The 18,240-nt window shown below is 48.2% G+C and overlaps 1 protein-coding gene across 1 annotated transcript in view; it reads left to right on the top strand.

The window, feature by feature from the left end:
• The window catches only part of LOC149353029 (uncharacterized), a 146,683-nt gene that overhangs the window by 127,954 nt on the left and 489 nt on the right, over positions 1–18,240 (top strand). The window contains exon 2 of the mRNA XM_089577268.1: positions 16,196–18,240. This exon is cut by the window's right edge and continues 489 nt beyond it. Coding sequence (XP_089433394.1) covers positions 16,402–17,616 — 1,215 coding nt within the window. The 5' untranslated portion in view covers positions 16,196–16,401 and the 3' untranslated portion in view covers positions 17,617–18,240. The remainder of the gene's footprint in view (positions 1–16,195) is intronic.

Here is an 18,240-nt window from a genome sequence, read left to right as displayed (position 1 = left end):
TTTCATTCGGCAAAAGTGAAATCCCGCGAAATAAAAAAAAAAATGCCACGACAGCGTGCTTCGTGCGCCCAAATTCGCCGCGATTACAGCGCTCTCACCCGCAACTTGGTAAGCGCTGCCAAAATAGCGCCTTCTGCGCTGACCACGACAGAGCGAGCTTCGCGTTGCTGTTGGTTCCGTGATAAGTGCCTGCGGCTGTTTCAGCGCGCCGTTAGCAGCCGCTCTTCATTATAGCCGCGCTGTTCATTACGTGATGACGAGAATGCGCCCATCGTCAGCGCAGCTGAGAATCGCGTCTAATCGATCCAAATGAACTGCACGCCGTCTGTGCCCTGCCTTCGATCTCGCTGGTGCATCTACCTAGCTGCACTCTATTATAGCTTCGATGCCAGGCTTTGGCAGACAGCTCTGTTGAGAGGCAGCCCACCTATCGCGCACAACAGTGATGTCGTACCAGGCATTGGAAGCATCGAAGATGCATGCCTCTTCTGTACTATCTCTCGATACATTTTGTGTATCGGTATTAAATATCGCTTGCCAAAAATTAAAATATCGGAGTACCGGCATCGCAAATGCATTTTTAATGTGTCGCGCATTTTGACGATACTCGATACTTAAAAAAAATAAAAAAATCGTCTCACATTTTGAGGCTGCTGGCCGGTGGCGCTCATTCAGGCGGTAGCGCACTGAAGAAAAGGAACAATTAGAAGGAGACGATGCCACTGCTGTTCTTCTTCTGCGCAGTAAACCAACGCGGGGGGATTGGCCAAGGTACGCGGTGAATGCCAAAGTACATGTGCGGGAAAAAAAAAAGTAGAATAGTAGAATGACTGAAATTAGAAAATATATTTGTTGTTGAAATGTTTAAATAAATGAAACAAATTAGATATACCAGGAATAAAATAAAACACGCTTTTTGGACATGCGGTGGAATTTTGTATGGAGTTAACAGGGTAAGCGACCAGTTGTAATAATGTAATCATGAAGGTAGCCGCAAATAGTGCTTAACGAGAATCCCGTGGCGCTCGCAACAAACGAGAGCAGAACTGGTAGAGACAAAGGGAGTCCTAACCTCGAAAGAGGGACCTCCAAATACTGTGTTCTCTGAAGTGCGAACCGCCGTTAAGAGAGGAGAAAATGGTCTAATGTTTGAACTTCTCCGCATGAGTTACAAAGGTTTGTCGTAGCGAACCCGCATCTGCATAAGTACAAGTTTAAGTGGGGGATTCTGCATCGCGAAAGCGTCGTGGACATTTCACAGAGCCTTGACTTACACGATCGGACATTCCATGGGGCCTGTAAATGTTGAAAATCCACGGTATTCAGCAACGGATCACCCAAGCTGGCTGATATATGTTGGAACCGCTGGAAACGGGAGGTCTCCAACAGAATGAGGTGAGGTACGGGATAGATTACAGGGGCAGTAAGAGCTTACCTTGCCAATCAATCAGCCACCTCGTTGCAATAAATACCCGAATGACCAGGTACCCAAACAAAGTTGACCTCACCCCTATTTCAAGTGGCGGTGGTTGCTAACCGAAATGGAAGACTTTTGCCGTCATCCTCAGGAGCTGACAGACTATTTGTTCTTTCCTCGGTATGCACGATAAAGGTCACGCACTCTTCCACGCGCGGATCAATGGGGCCATCGGTGCCGGCGGCTTCAAATAATGAGCTGACGCATTCCTTTCGTTTGGAGATGCAACGATACAACAAGCCGTAGTTCTCAAGACACGCTACTGAAACTTCAGTCTCTTAACTAAACCTCGAGGATGCTCGTGTCGACTTGGTGTGCTTCATTCTTATCCGTTGATAAAAGGCAACATCGATAAAATTCAGCACGGCGACGTGCTCGAGTGCTCCTGTATAGAGGCTTTATTCATTTGCTTCGCTTGAAGCACGGCCGCATCGTGGGGTTCCTTCAAACCGGCGGATTGAGGAAACGCTGTTACTTGCTATCGATAAGTAAAAAAAAATCTAAATAATAGAGATTAGCAAGAGAAGTTTTGCCTAATAAAACCTTTGTCCTTGTATTCTTTGTTGTTTTCCTTCTAGCCTTTAACTAAGAATTTTCAAAGTCTAACGTCTGTTAAACACAGTGCTGGGCAAATAACTGTTCAGCTTTCCCAAGAGCATGGAGCTTGCACTTTTTAGCACACTGCGAAAATAGAGGTAACCGGTAAATACTGCAGTAACAAACGAAGAGCATCAGAAACAGTTTTAAGTTTATTCGTATGTAGTCAAGTGCTCAGATACCGGTCCGCATGAAGAACATTAGCTTAAAAAAAAAAAGATTTTACCAGGCTGCTCATGGGATCGCTTTGACGTCACCACGACTTCATTCCAATGCGGAACTAGCTTTGCCGACAGTGGAGCTTGAAGAAATTGGAGCTTAAAGAAATCAGTTTGGCCGCATTCGTTTAAATCCTTTTAACTACAGTGCGAAATATCAAATGCATTAAAAATTTCTGAAACCACGGAGAAATTTCTTAACCTAGCTAATCATATTACCAGATTTATTAATATTGACGATTCCAATCGTGTATTGAAGTACTGACGATACAGTGTCAAGTATCGGTATCGAAAATCAGTTTTGGTTCGTTATCGTGTATCGGTGTCGGAAATGCAGTTTTTGAGAGTATCGATTGTCAGTGTTGATTTTTTTTTTTTTCCAAGTATCGCGTCCCGCCCTGTGTGGCACTGCGATCTCAACTTGATTTCTCTGCGTGCCGAACTTTTCAAAGGCACTGTCAGTCTCGTTTAGCCGGGCAAACTTGTGAGATTAGCGTGCCTCAAGCAGTGAGTGTGTGAGTAATTCTTTATTAAAATAGGGTTGGCGGGAAAGATTATTTTTTGGAGAGGGTCAGTGGGGTCAGGGAGACTCGGGCAGTGTAGACGCAGCAAAGGGAGGCAGAGGCGTGTCCAGCTCCCACCCGCGATGCTTCTCGAGCGCTTTAGCTGCATCACGTACGAAAGCGCTCTCTCGCTGAGGCGGCTTCGGGTTATTTCGAGCGTGCCAGCTACCCTGTGCACTCACTGACTCACGCACGCACGCACACTCGGCGACTGTGCGGTGTTGTTGATCTCGCCTTTCGGCAGCAGTGGGTGAGAGCGAGAGAGCTCAGCCTGCCAAAGAGGCGCGATGTCAGCCGAGAGGCGCGCGAACCCGCTTTTGGCGCGGCTTTCGCGACAGGCGGGCTGTTGGCGCGTCGGCCCACGGCTTTCAGTGAGGGAGGCTGAAAACACGCCGGCAGGCTTCGCGCGACTGAGCGAATGCTTCCAATTTATTAGGCGCTCCGACGGGCGAGGCAGGCGCGTCAGAAGGCGCGGGCGTTTGCAGCTTGTATACTGTGTAAGCCGCCGTGACAGAATTTGCGAGCCTCTTGCGAAGCCTGCGATTGCTGCTACATCTGTGGCGGCCGACCCATCTGTTGTTTTGTTCCTATTTCTTTTCTATTTCGCGCGTTGAACTTCGTTTCAACGAATTGTTGTGCTGACAATGATGCAAATTGTGCCGCCCAATGAATGTCGCTTCACCGTCTTCGGGAGGGAAATAGTTTTTAGTCTTCAAGAATACGCTAGCGTCTTCGTTAGCGATGAGACGGGCTGGTAATGTATTTCCATCGTGAAGCTAAATCATTATTTGTTATTTTCACTGTGTTTTGTCAAGCAGTGCATTTATATATGGGCCTGAAGGGATGCCGCTTATGTATAGTTCAGTGTTCTTGCAAGTCTGTCTGCTCAATACTAACGCCTCCGTAATGCTCTACCTGCCTTTTTTTGCAAAAATCTCCACATAGAGTCAGTCTTTCAGCGCCGCGACTTGACAACACTTGATGCCATCATAAAATGGAAACTTGGGCAATTTGATAGCTTATCATGCTGCCATTTCATATAGTTAAAAAAGGTGAAGGCGGAAAGCTGCTGTTCCTTCTGCTTTTAGCTGTGCTTCACGCCATTGTTTCTTCTTGTTATCTTACTGCAATAATGAAGAATAATGCTTGTTGAACACGCATATAAGAGGCATGGTGGCAAAAGGCAGAAAAGCTCTAAAATTTCATCAAGAGAAACTTGTAGCGCCTGGAAACAAATTTAACAAAAACAGCTTATTTGACATGTGTTGCATAAATATTAGAAAACGCTTGTCCTGTTAGAGATCCGTCAGAACTCACTATGATGAAACGACTGGAGAAGATGAAAAACAGGGCGGTCAGATCTTCCCTGCGTGGTAAAGTGGTAAAGAACTAGAGCTAGCGTGCTTGCTATAATACATGAGCCAGATTAAAGTCTCGCTCCTTGACGACGAAAACTGTGATTGGCGCACCTCCTTTTAAGCACTAATAAAAAAAAACTTGAATCGAGAAGCCAGGAGGTTTTGAACATCCGTGGCTATATTCGCAATACAACTGACTGCACTTTATAAATATACAGGAATTGTGTCCCACTAGAAACTTGCTTGAAAATTCTGCTCTTGTTAAAAGTGCTGCAAAAATTACGGGGCTGCCTGAAGCTTGGGTACGCTGAAAAAAAAAAAAAAAACTTTCCTTTTTACTGTCACTACACCTCTGCTGTACCGTCCTTGCAGATTCTGGAATGAAAATGAGAGGAAATAATCTGGCTTACCTTGTCGCAAGAGTATTTCAGCGATAACTTCGCGTTTTTCGATCAGTTAGCTTTATATACGAGAAAGATTACTTCATCAAGCGTGTTACAATTATTACCAACTGTCTGTTATAATTCTCGCTCTGAAGTTTTTCTAATTTAACGAAACACGGGAGTTGAAAATCGATACAGTATCCCTGGAGTTGCCAAACCTTCAACACCAGTAGCCAGAGCAAAACACCACGAATACCCAGGTCATGAACCAGTGCATATTACAGACGCACAACCAACCGTTAAGGCATGTTCCAATACGCATTAGTGAAAAAAAAATCGTTTTTTCTTTTTTTGTCTCCCCAGATGCACGCCACAGGCTAACACGGTCGCGGTGCTCAATTGCACTGTCCACACACCCGTCGGCTTTAATGATCGAGGTACCCAGCGCCACAGGGCTTTGTTTCCGAGCTTGTTTCGTGCGTGTTGAAGAAGGTTTCGTGTTGGCAGCAGAACGAATGAGCTGAAAGGTCACCACGAACGTGCCCCCTCTGATCTCGGCTGCAGTGTCCAAGCTATAAGGAGGCTCCTCGTCCGAACCACTTATCTCACATGAGAGAGGGCCGCGTGAATCACGACACTGCCCCGTGCCTCGAACATTGAGCAACCTGAGCGTGTAAAACGGGAATTAAATAATTCTCGTTCGTTTTTTTTTTAATTCTTATTGGCTTATCGCCTTAACTCTTCTGTGCTTTATTTGCATCAGGGCATTATGTAATGATCCTTTTACAGCAATATCTCCATCTGCGAGCGTCAAAAAGAATGCATGCAGGCGTGTGCGCACACCATTAAGGATGAGCGCACATGTGTCTCACGCCACCTCTGGCGTCTTCGTAATCACGTGCTGGTCACGTGATCGTCGGTGATCACGCGACTACCCGTGCACACAGCTTGTGTCTCGCGCGCCTCGCGCAATGTTCGCCGTCATCGGGTGGGACGCCCGGCCGTAAGCATCTCGAAACGCTTTTCGGACGCAGCACGAACAGGCCAGAGCCAGCAAACACGCGCGGCGGGATGGACACAGGCAGCGCACGCTCGGAGCGTTGCCCGCAGATTTACTGCCTGTAAAGACGTTCTATTCTGTGCCTACGCATTTCACAGGCAATGAAGCACTCAGCGTAACTCTCCCATGACTGGAATAAGACTAATCGTCGTACCGTTGTGCGTGACGTCATCATCTCGTTAATAATTTCGCGAACCAGCTAGCCGAGGTCATGTTGGTGGGCGAGGTCGAGAAGGGGACCAAAATGCGTTGCTGATTGATTAGCGCTGATTGATTACCACACACACACGCACGCACAAAACTCTCAACTTCAAATCAGGTGTCCCTGAGTTTTGCTTTTTACGCATCAAGTGTAAACACTGTCATTTTTTTTTTCGATTCTACACCTATCTTACCACCCACTGCCCCCACTGGCGGTAATATAAGTGGTGGTGGTGGCGGTAAACATTTTACTCAGTAAAGAGCTTTGCGCCCCCCCCCCCCCCCCCTTCCCCCCGAACTGGGAGGGGTTCTTAGCCAAGGGTTCCCTGGGTGCGCCTTCTCACCCCCGCTTCGTTCAGGGCGAGTACAACCGCGTCGTCTGCTACGGAGTCCGCCATTGCACAGCCCATCTTTCGGGCAGCGCTCTGCAAGCTCACGGATATGCCACCGATTCTCGTCCGCAGGCGCATTTCGTGCTGAAAAAACCACTTTAAGAGGATGCAGGGCATAATAACTGATCAAGGGGGCTCAGTTTTTCATGGTATAGTAATTGTCTGTGTAGAAGTATGCTACGTGGATCGCTATGTTCTCGCGCCACGTATGACAGATACCGCACTGTACTTACCTTTAATGGTGCGGTGTGAGCTCGTTCCCTTCGGCGTAGGCGAGCTCAGGACGTTGCACCGTCCCCTGGCAAAAGGGGCTGAAATATTTCTATTGTTACTAAAGTGCTATTATTAAACTACGAATTTGCATTGTTGAAAAATAACTAATGAACGGCAATTTCGGTGATAGTGACAGTGTTGGGAAATAAACTTGAGCAACTATTTTCACGCTAGCTTCGTATATACCTGCAGTTTAAAGGAACTGGTGTTTTGAACACACCGAGAAAACTTTTGAATGTTTTTATTCATGGAACTTGGATAACATAAAATTATTCCTAAGTAAAATGAAAGGGCACATGCTGTGGTATAGGGCACAATATGACGGTTTCAGCGCTTACAACAGGCTTACTCCGGCACATTTCTTACTTGCAATTTGACGAAGGTGTATGAGCAGCTCCAGCCTCGCGTTGCTTGAGACGAGCATCTTTTCCACGGCTTCCTTGTGATGCTCGCATGTTTCCAGATTGGACCGCAGCATTTTTCTCAGAGAAGCAGTTACAACCTGCTCTCGAGATTTCATGGTGAGTGGGTTATCCGCCCATGTTGTGATGCCTCTGGAGTATTCTTTGCAAGACTTCAGGGTGATCATGACTGCATCGCTCGGATAGTGAAAGTTGTTGCCATCGCAAACATATCCATTCAGCGCTGTTAAATATGCCTGCTCGCTGCTGCTGAACAAGAAGACTGCAGTCTTCCACTGTTCGCACGAGTGAACCGCTTCGACGAAACGTTTCTCAAGAAACCCACGAATGTGAAAAAGGATGGCACAATCAGCTGACGATAGCGCCTCAATGATAGGTATTTCTGCATCGTCTATGCCTTCTGCTTCGGCTTCGACATGCTCTTTCAGGCCTTTTGACAGCGTGTCAACAAGACATTGGCCATCGTCGAGTTCGGAGTTCGTTGTTGTTGGTGTGTGCAAAAACTGATTCACGCAAACAAGCTTCAATGCGCACCTAATGTCGTAGGCATTCGGAACTGGTTTCCTGACGCGTACGATGGAAAATACGTTTCCAAAGCAGTACTGCAGTACTTGGCTAGTTATAAAACCTTGTATCCTTCGCTCTCTAGAACAGTCTCGTGAAGTCTAAGAACGACAACTGTAGATACCATGAGGCCTTCTTGAGACGGTTTCCCCTGAGACGTGCTGCCTGCTTTAGGGTGGTTGACGTGCGTCCCCGACATAATCGTGTACCACTTAGGCACGAGTTCCAGGAATCATGCGGTAGCCTCAGCTTCTGGACCCAGAATTTGCTGCCTCACCAAACACGGGATCGTGGCTAGAGCCTGTCTGAAAAACTGTACAGCTACTCCCACTTTCATTTTAGTGAAGTGGCCACCAGTAATGTGCGCCTCTGAGAGCTGTAGCCCGACTTTGAGCTGCAGTCATGTTCTGGAGGCAGTTCGATGTTACTTGTTAGGAACGCTGAGGCTTCTTCCCTGCTTTTAGCTGATGAGGCGCCAGCTGTTACTGAATCTTCAACTTTACGTGGCGGCGAGCCTTCATCTTTACATGCCACGGATGACAAAGAAGATATCATCCTATCTTTCAGTGGCTTCCGCATCTGCGGCAAAGCTGCAACAAAATAAAATCAATAAGTTGAAGGCACAAACAAGGGTTCCCGCTGACGGAATTAGATCTATGCCAGCGATCGCAAGCGCTAGCACATTCGTCCCAGCGAAATTCATGAAAATAAGGCAGAGGCGCGAGCCATTTGGTGTATGCAACGCTGATGCTAAATAATATAGGTACTTACCGCTAAAGGTTAATACGGTGGGCACTGCATTTGGTTTCGACTTCTTCCAGTTGTTGGCACGATCCTGTTCAAAGTGGTTCTTTTCAAAGTCAGCCTGTCACAATGTCACAACAGCGTCATAATGGAAAAGCTTGTAATATAATGGAGCGAAATTGAGAGCTTAAACGTAAAATCCTTTTCATGCTTGGTTCACGTCTAATATAGTTTAGTACCATCGGAAAAAGTCTGGAATTGTATATTTGGATGATGCAGGCACAGAACACTCGCTCGTTTTATATGGCAGTCTTTATAGTGCTTCCGAGTTCACTGGCTGCCCGACGTTGTGCGTTGTTTTAGAATACATACGGACTGACTCCAAGAGCAGTCACTGCGTGCACGGTGATAGGCTATGTAAAAAAAAAAACGGAGCATCACAATAGTCACTTTGCATACGCACGATCCCTTTATCGGCTGCCACTTTTTTTTTTTTTTTGATACCTCAAAGGCCGCTGGTATGGGGCATTACATGAGGGATGGGCATGACAGTTAAACAATAATGGTCTTGATCTTCACATTCGCGATCCACTGAAGTCGTCTTTTCGGCTCTGTTGGAAGGTTGTACATTCTTCTACCATTTCTGGAGTGGTTGGTGCACAACGGCGCACAGCACCCAGGCGCTCCGCGTTGCTTCCGCGGGAAGTGGCCTAAACAATTGCGGACAGCGGCTGCAGAAACCGGTCGAGGCGGCGACAGCTCCTTTAAAGAATGACCCCACCCTGAACGCAGTGGGAGTGAGAGGGAGCATCCAAGCACTTTACTTAGCCCAGGCCTCCTACGTCCTTAGCTGTTTCCTGCGCCCACTGAACCAGAACTGGCACGCCTGTTCGTTAGACTACTGAAAGTGGGCTGTTTCCTGAGCCGCTTTGGGACATTACCCCCCCCCCCCCCCCCTCCCCGTAAACCAAACTATTGAAAGTGGCGGGCCATAGCTTCGAGCTAGCAGGCGGGTCAGATGAACGAAAAAAAGTATATCCCATTCTGTAACTCTCCTTATATTGTCACCTCCTACAAATGGCATGTATAGGCATATGTATTGTACGGGATGCTACTCTTGTCCTTGCATTGTTTCGCGCAGCAGGTGCTTACAATCTAATGAATGGATCTTCTGGCACAATAGAGGGTATATGCCATTAAAGGAGGCCTCTTATCGAGAAAAGGCAGCGGATTTCTCCAGCGACAGCTCCTTTAGTGCTATGGGGTTTAATCCACTCTATCGGTGGATGAAGGTACAGGAGAAATTCGTCGTAAGGAACAGTTCTTTTAGGCGGACCAGCGCATGGTGAGAGTAAAGTGCATTTAGATGTAGCAATAAGGAAGAAAGCACTATACTATCGGTGTACGTAACAGTCGATGTACTTCGCCCCGGTGAAGTCGATGGACAAGTAAAGGCAGTCGGGAGTAATCGACAGACATCGCATCTTACGAGCGCTCTATACGCGACGCTACAGCGACCAAGCGCGCAAGTACAGCGAGCAAGCGTCTCAGCTCGAAAAAGCGTCCTTAACCTTGCCGCGTGTAACTGGAGTTAAGAGACTTGGCGTCTTTACAGACCGCAAGTGGGATCTCCGAAAAAACGGAGGAAATGCCACTTCGTGATGATGAGCCTTTAGCGCGGTCTCCATGAGAGAACTGCGATGATACAAATTTCCTGCCACGGCAAAAATTCACGCCGTTGTAAAATTGTCAGATCTAGAACAAAACTAAACACGAGGCCTAAGTGGGAAGACACGCATTCATTTCTTACTCCTCTTAATTATTTTTATGCGAAACAGCTCAATATGATCACACTGGCCTTAATGTTTTGCAACGTGCAAAATAAATGGGTTCATGACACAAGTCGCGCACTGCAGCTCGCGCCACTTCGAATTATAATATCAGGTCGACATAAAATACTATAGCAGCGCAAATCGACAGAGCTCAATCATTCTCTTTTTTACGTTCAGCTATAGCGAGCAACTTTGCGTGATGATTCCCGTTCCGTACTGAAATGGTCCTGCCAAGCGTATATTCATCAGTCATATCCATCGCGGTGCGCAGTCAAGAAAAAACGTATTGAAATGTTCGTGTTCGAATCCCGCCTAGTAGTGCATAACGCGATCAAAAAGGCCGATTTCCGTAGCTTGGAAGCTCCAAATATTGTCCAGAACCGCTTTACAATAGCATCAGTCTTGAAAGAGCCGGTTTTATTTCGACTATACTGAAGCGCGAGTCGAGAATATGAGAACAAAAAACTCTCAAGAAGATTGCTATACTCTGCAATGCGTTATTACAGCGCGGATGTTTTAAAGGATTTCTGCAATTGAATGAAGAAGCTTAGTTTTTATTTTTATGCTAATTAAAATGCGAAGACATATTCTTCAGACACTGCAAATCTTTTCTTGTTAACTTTTTATTTATTCCTGCGTTTTTTTTCAAGGTTTGATGCATGTCTCCTTTTTGAGAAAAAGAAAGAACAACTTTATCGGAGAAATTAAATTGAGGAGAATGTGCTTCAGAGCGACGAGGACGTCTTGTGGTCTGTGAAATGAATATGTTTATACGCTCGAACTGTCGCACAACGTCCGATTTCGACCCTCCAAATCAGAGCCAGATTAGCAGTGCGTGGCCTTAGGTATATCATAAAATATATACTAGGTATATTTATTATGGTGACTTTTTATGGCGCAAGGGCATCTGCGGCCAAAAGAGTGTCATGAAACAAGGTTTTTTCGTTTGCTCAAGGTGGGGTCAAAGACCCACTTCCCAAGAATTTTACCCTGAATGAACCGAGCACCAGTCTAGGGAAAGCTTGTACCCATTATATCACCGCTGGGTACCCGGCGGCGCTAGGGATCGAACCCCGCACCTCCCGCATGCGAGGCGGATGCTCAACCGCTGGGCCACCACTCTGATCAATATATAGGTATATCTCAAGTGTCCCAAAGTACTGTTAACTAAGCCATCAGCCACGTCCACACTCATGTAAGGTTTTCCTGTGCACGGCATTATGGCAGCCTCGAGCCACCTCGCTCTCAGCCGCAGAGAAGACGAAGCGGACACGGACGCGTGAGGAGCTTTTGGGCTAGTGACCTGAATCAGCTACGACACCAACACCAACGCTCCATTAACAGCTGCGCTGTAAACGAGATTACTGGCGACGATTTGGCGACGGTTTCGTATCGGTTTTCTATGCCGATCTGCGAATCCTATTTAAGCTCCTATATGAAATGATTCTGGTTATGCAAACGAAAATAAACAAGAGAAAGTGCGACCGGAAGCAAGATTGAATGTTAATTACCGAAAGCGTTTGTTGTATGTTCCTATTTCTGGTGTTAAAAAAAAAGGTACAAAGCTTTCCGCATTTATTGCATTTTAATTATATTGTTACGTAGCCGTTGGGGCTCGTAACCGAAAGGCTTTAATGGGGGTTGACCTGGACGGTACCGGAGAGCAAGCCAAGAGCACAGCACCCAGAAAAGGCCGAGACCGAGCTTCTTCAGCTTTCACTCGCCGGTGCACGAGACTTGCGAAGAGCAGCCGCCCAGCGGCTCCTTATAGAAACGTGGCAATATACTTTCAGCTTCAGTACTGAAAAAAAGACAACGCGAACTTGGGACTTTTATTTATTTTCAGAACGGTCAAATCATAAGTTGAACAAGAATCTGGAAAATGAACTCCAGATTGTTTCCAGAGCCGGAGACAAGTATTCGGCCGTATTTAAATGAATTTTTCTTTTTGCTTGTCCAAGGAAATTGAAATTAAACTTTCTTAACGCTGTGGTCAATCCTTGTTCATCTCGCTAAGATGCTAACTGTCGTGGTGTGACGTATAGCTGCGAAGTTCTGGTTCTTAAACTGTCCATTGGGCAGTGAGCCCTTCCCTGGCGTATATGCCACATAGCCACACTTTTAGAAAGAAAAGCATAACACATAAAATAAAAGGCAGCAATCATATTCATTTGAAATTTTTTCATTGCACTTTGTCTGTATGGTGTTCTTAAATATTGCAACTCATTATTAAGCTGCAGCCATCTCATTCAGGAAGCAGACGCCATTAGATGCTTCAAATCGGAATCCTGAGTGTTCACGTTACATAGGTCTGAGAGCAATTTTTATAAAAAGCGCACAAAAACTTTGTCTTTGGAAAGTCCATTGGTTCCTTGGAAGAAAACTTCCACGCTAATTTAAAGGCAACCCGAAGTAGGTCGTAAAGCTGCGCTTTTCATAAACCGACAAGGGCTGCGTACGCTCGCTTTCTCCTATTAGTACGCGAGATTGCATTAAACTCACGTGCCGAAGGAGCACGGCCAAGGCTACACTGGATGTTTTTACGCTCAGGTACAGTATCTATAGAAAAATTAAAAAAAAAGCTGAATGACTCGCTTCCTTTTGTGCGGGTTTAGTGTAATAAGGAAACACCAGCAGTTATGCACGCAGAAAGGAATCAGGGTGTAGAGGAGCATTATGTAAAAGCACTGGACGATATCTATAACGTCTGCACAGCCACCATAGTCATCCATAAAGACAGCAATAAATTTCCAATAAGGAAGGGAGTCAGGCAGGGAGACACGATCTCTCCACTCCTGTTCATCGCCTGTTCACAGGAGTTATTCAGAGACCTGGATCGGGAACAGCTGGGGATAGGAGTTAATAGAGAATACTTTTTGTAATCTGCGATTCGCTGATGAAATTGCCTTGCTATGGTACACAGGGGATGAACTGCAAAGCATAATCAATGACTTTGACGGGGAAAGCGGAACGGTGGATCTAAAATTAATATTGTTACGTGGCGGCCAGCCGAAGAATGAGGCGTGATGAACGATGGGCAAGAGATGATTTAATGGCCGCTGGCCTAGCGCGAGCGCCCCGTCCCGCGCCACTGCCAGCTTCGCCTTCTTCGTAACGATATGCAGAAAACTAAAGTAATTTTGAACAGTCTCAGAAAGAAACCGCAATTCACCATTGGTAGCGAGGCCCTGGGAGTGGTAGGGAATATGTCTGCTTAGGGCAGGTCTGCAGATCCGGACCAGGAGAGTGAAATAATTAGAAGAACAAAAGTGGGGTGGAGCGCATTTGACAGGTACTCTCAGATCATTAATGAAAGTCTACTACTATCCCTCAAGAGAAAAGTTATAACAGTTGCATCTCACCGGTACTCACCTATGTGACAGAAGCGTGGAGGCCAATGAAAGGGGTTCTATTTAAATTGAGGAGAACGCAGCGAGATATGGAAAGGAAAATAATCGATGTAACGTTGAGAAGCAGCAAGAGAGCAGAGTGAATGAGAGAAGAAATGTGGGTTAAATCCTTGCCGAAATCGAGAAGAAATGGGCTTGGGCAGGGCATGATAAGCGAGACAAGATAACCGATGGTCGCTAAGGGAAACGGATTGGATTCCAAGATGAGACAAGCGTAGCAAGGGGCAGTAGAAAGTTAGATTGGTGGAAGAGATTAGGACGTTTGCGGCGATAGGGTGGCCGAAACGGACACAGGGCAGGCTTAATTTGGAGAGATATGGGAGAGGCATTTCCCCAGTGGCGTAATCGGGCTGATGACACTCTTAACAGAAAGGCGTAAAAAGGAGAGTAAGCTGTCCTCTAGCGCAGTCCCTTTTATTGACAGGAGTGCGCAAGAGGGCAGCTTACTCCCTTTTTACTCCCATATGGGTGTATTCGCGCTCAGACTGAAGGGCAAACGTCAAAAACCATTTCGTGAAGTGAAAAATGTCCTTCTGTTTGCGCCTAAAACGGCTGCGAACTGTTCAGTCCCGGGTGAGTGCCCTATCAAGGGCCCTCTTTGTTCTGCCACTGTCTGATGATGTGGCTCCTGTTGACGAATTTACAGTTTAAAGGGACAATGAGGAGAAATTGAAGTTGGCTTGTATCGACAGAATACCAGCTCCTGATTACAAAAACGCCACTCATACTGACAACAAAGCTTTTGTAGCGTAGAAAAGAGCAAGAACCAAAATACAGGTATCGCCGCCACAGGCCAAACTCGCAAGTACAAGCGTGTTGACGTCATAGGACAAAACAGTGTTGCTAGAACAACACTAGGGCACGAGAAGCCACGAATCACTGAGGCGCAGCCAATGCATGCGCAAATCTCCTTGACGTCGCCAGATGGCGCCACGTACCCGGAAGCTACGCGCGCGCCTGCAGCATCGGGACGAATCAGCGCCTGCTCACCGGCGGTAGGCTGGCTCCCGGTATTCCGCTTAGAGCACTGCACGGGCCTCAATTTGAGGCCCGGGCCTGGCCCGGGCCCGAGACATGAAGCCCGAGCCCGGCCCGGGCCCGCTAAATTATCGCTCTAGCGAGCCCGGCCCGGCCCGTGAAAACCGGAGTGAAGCCCAGCCCGGGCCCGGCCCGGCCCGTTTCACAGTAACGCTTGAGGTATACTGCTCACTCTGAGCATGTAGACTGCTACTACACCGATTAGGAACTGGCCGACAAAAGTTCTAAAACCGCAGTTTGGCTTCCAGAAAGTTGGTTCTTTTTAACCCAGAAGAAAGTGATGAAGAGTAGTGCTCGCCAGGCCCGTCTTTTGGAAAGTGATCTCGAGTAGGTGGGCAAAGATAAACTCGGAAGTTCCGAGAGCTAAATAAAAAGGGCTGCATACACGCGTAGTCGTCTACTTTGGGTTCCCCCATGATTGTAATCAGTTATATACTGCCGCCCGCGAAGTATAAATATTAAAGCTGCCTATAGCAAGCAGTAGAATGACATTTTTTTAGTGAACGCGATCTCATAGGTTGAGCTCATAGCCGAACTGGTCGCGTTTCAGCAGAAACGAAAAGCTAAAAGACTTGAGTATTTCACGGTATGTGCTTGAAGGCTATAAGGGTACTAAACTAATATGTTCTTCCCGAATGCATTTCTAATAGTGTAGAGGTATGTTTTGGGATGACGAACGATCAATGGCCAATTAAGGCCGGTTGAATTTTACTCTTACTGCACCGCGGCGTGGAAATAAGGAAATAAATAAGTCAGTGAATAAAGCTTAGTTTTTTTCTCAGCGCGTACTATAACTCATAGGATCCGTGTCGCTGCTTCAATGCCGCAGTTGTGCACTTCACTCTGCAATAGTCAATGAAAAGTCGGACACCAGCCGTTTCGCTACGGACCCAAGCTCGGCTCGGGCCCGCAGCTTTAGGCCCGAGCCCGGCCCGGGCCCGCAACTTCAGGCCCGGGCCCAGCCCAGGCCCGGCAAAATAAATCATGTCCCGGCCCGGCCCGCGGGCCGGGCCGGGCCCGGGCTTTCGGGCTGGCCCGAGCCCGTGCAGTGCACTAAAATTTCCGCTAACGGTACGCAGTATGCTAAAGGTGTCTATTTGCGAGAACTTCCTTGACGACTTCGAGAACAGGATACATCGTAACGCTTGCAAAACGCCGGTGCAAACGTAAACGGAGCGACGGTAGCGACGGCCGCAATAGCCGATAGATGCCTTCAACGTGCGGCCGGCAGTAGCTTTCTTTTCGGCTGCTGCTAGGCCGCACTGCTGGCCGCCAGAAATCACGGAGTCTGCGTTACGTCTTGTGCACGTCATGTTTCACGTCACTTAGTCCTGTGTCGTCATAAGAGAGTCCCAAGTTTGAATCAGAGCGGCGGCAAAAACTTTTTCAACTTCGAATTCAAATTTCTTAGAAATAAATGCATCTTTCACTGCCGGCCAAGTGGCAACAAAGCCAGGAAATGCCGAACTATCGGATTTTGCTTTTAAAAAATATATTAATCGTATGCATTGTCAGACTTTTTTTTTTAATCAGCAGTGCCCCGCATAATCTGTACTCACTTGCTTTTCTGTTTCGCTCTCACTTAAAGTACCGGCTACGTGACTCTCATGGCGTCCATTACTTGTGAGTGGCGTGTTAAAAACAAGCTTCTGTGTTCATGCAGGACGCCCTGTCGCGGCCACCGCCTGGCTCCCGGCGATGTTCCTCCCTCCGGTCGCAGAGTAGCGGCCGGCGCCACGCTGAGATGACCCACGCCCGCGCCTGAGCGCAGCCGACACCCTGTTGCCCAAGATTCTTGTGAAGCTCGCCAGCCCCGAGAATGACGTGTGCTCGTGCGGCGACCACCTAGTGCTGGTGGCGCAGCGCGCCATGGCCGCTGTGCGGCAGATGTCGGTGCCGCAGGCCGGCCTCGAGCCGGACGAGAGGGCTCGCTCGCCGTCGCGCGACGAGCGCCGCGGCTCGTCCAGCCCTCGACGCTCGGCCGTCATTGCGGAGAGCACCGTGGTCGTGGCCGAGCCGCTGAGCAAGAGTGCCTCTCAGCCGTCCAGCTTCAAAGTGAAGCTTACCCGCCGCGACACCTCCAACAAGCTCGCGGTGGACTCGACTGCCGCGAAACCCACGACCAGCTCATCGGACGGCGAGAGGGGCAAGACAAAGCCCAACAAGGCAGCAGGATGGAAGACCTCCAAGTTTTTCAGCAAAACAATGTCTTCGGCCGAACTACTACGAGGCCTCAAGAAGCTCTCGGTGAACACCGCCACGACAAGCAGCTCTGACGACCCGGAGGCGAAGCCTTCGTCCGGTGGGAAGGTAAAGTTCACGATGAAAAAGCGCAACTCGTCCAGTGATTCGGCAGTCAACAAGGACCGCTCACCAGAAGGGCTGCGCAGCGGAGAGGGGTCGAGGAAGTCTTCGCGAGAGTCTTCAGACGGTTCCCCCAACGTGTCCCCACGAACAAGCATCGACGAAGGAATTGTCTGCAAGAAAGAAGACATCCTCTCTCTCATTCATCACAACACTAAAAAGAAGTCTTCTATCGGCTCCGTCGCGGTGCCAGTGGCCGGGGCCACTTCGCCCAAGAAGTTGGCCCTGCGAACGACGCGCTCGGCGACCATTGATCCTTCGGGCATGGCCACCGACCCGTACGAGCCGACGGCAGAGAACATCCCCAGGATCGTGTCGACGCCGCCGGCGCCGCGCAGGGGCTCCACCACCCTCGAGCGCAGCACCAGCGAAGAGGCCAAGCCGAGCAGGTCCAAGCGCAACAGCCTGTCCGGCAAGGGAGCGCCGCAGAGGTCCCTGGACGATGCGCCCCAGTCCCCGGCCGACGAGCCGAGCGTCGGCCGGAAGGCAAAGCGGAAGCAGTCGGGCGACGCCATTCGTGAGGCCAAAAAGGAGACGCCCGAAGAAGGCGCCAAGGAGCCAGCGAAAAAGGACGAGTCGCAGGTGAAGTGGGACGAGGGCAACGTTGTGGATGCCATGCTTCTCGGGGATGCCATTGAGGCCTTCCTCAGAGGCTCCATGGGGGGCTCTGCGACGACCATGCCTGCGACGCCTAAGAGAGTCTCTTTCAAAAAGACGTGAAACGTTGTTCTTGCATGAAGGAGATCCTGGCGTGCCAAAAAAAAAAAGCATATCCTCATGAAACACTCGGGGTCGCGAAACTGACATTTTACTGGGTCGTTGGTAGTAACTGCCTGTTTTTGGAAGCAAAATGGCCGACCCTGTTTTCAACTCGCACGGAGGACATGTGTGTACTTCCAGTGTTATGGTTCGCTTACTCAGCACGGAGTCAACAATTTTGTCCCGATAGGGATTCAAGCTGTGCATTTCGAACTTATGCGTATGTTTGTCATTGTTGCTGTTACCGTTGATTTTGTTTGCAATTACGTGTATGGAAGCTGTGTGTTCTTACTATGTATTTGTATGCCACGGCCACGGGTACGGTATGTGCGATGAAGAGTGTGATCACATCTAGCACGCAAGTCTTGGTTAGAGCCACTCCCTGTTAAGGCATACTGCTGCTCAGGACCGAGATACAATCGAAAAAGGACGCAAGTGACCATAGCCGTTTGTAGTCACGTCATCTGTAGTAGCCGTGAACGGACCCTCACTGTTCTGTACAACTACATAGATTGCACACCACTCCTATTGTAATAGCACCAGTAAGTGTGACTTACGTAAGTGGATCGTCCTCTGGAAGTTATT

The sequence above is a fragment of the Amblyomma mixtum genome, chromosome 3 (assembly GCF_055824585.1).
Source record: "Amblyomma mixtum isolate Tamu chromosome 3, ASM5582458v1, whole genome shotgun sequence".
Taxonomy (NCBI): Eukaryota; Metazoa; Arthropoda; class Arachnida; order Ixodida; family Ixodidae; genus Amblyomma; species Amblyomma mixtum.
Note: the sequence above shows the minus strand (reverse complement) of the source record. Positions and strands in the feature narration are given on the sequence as shown.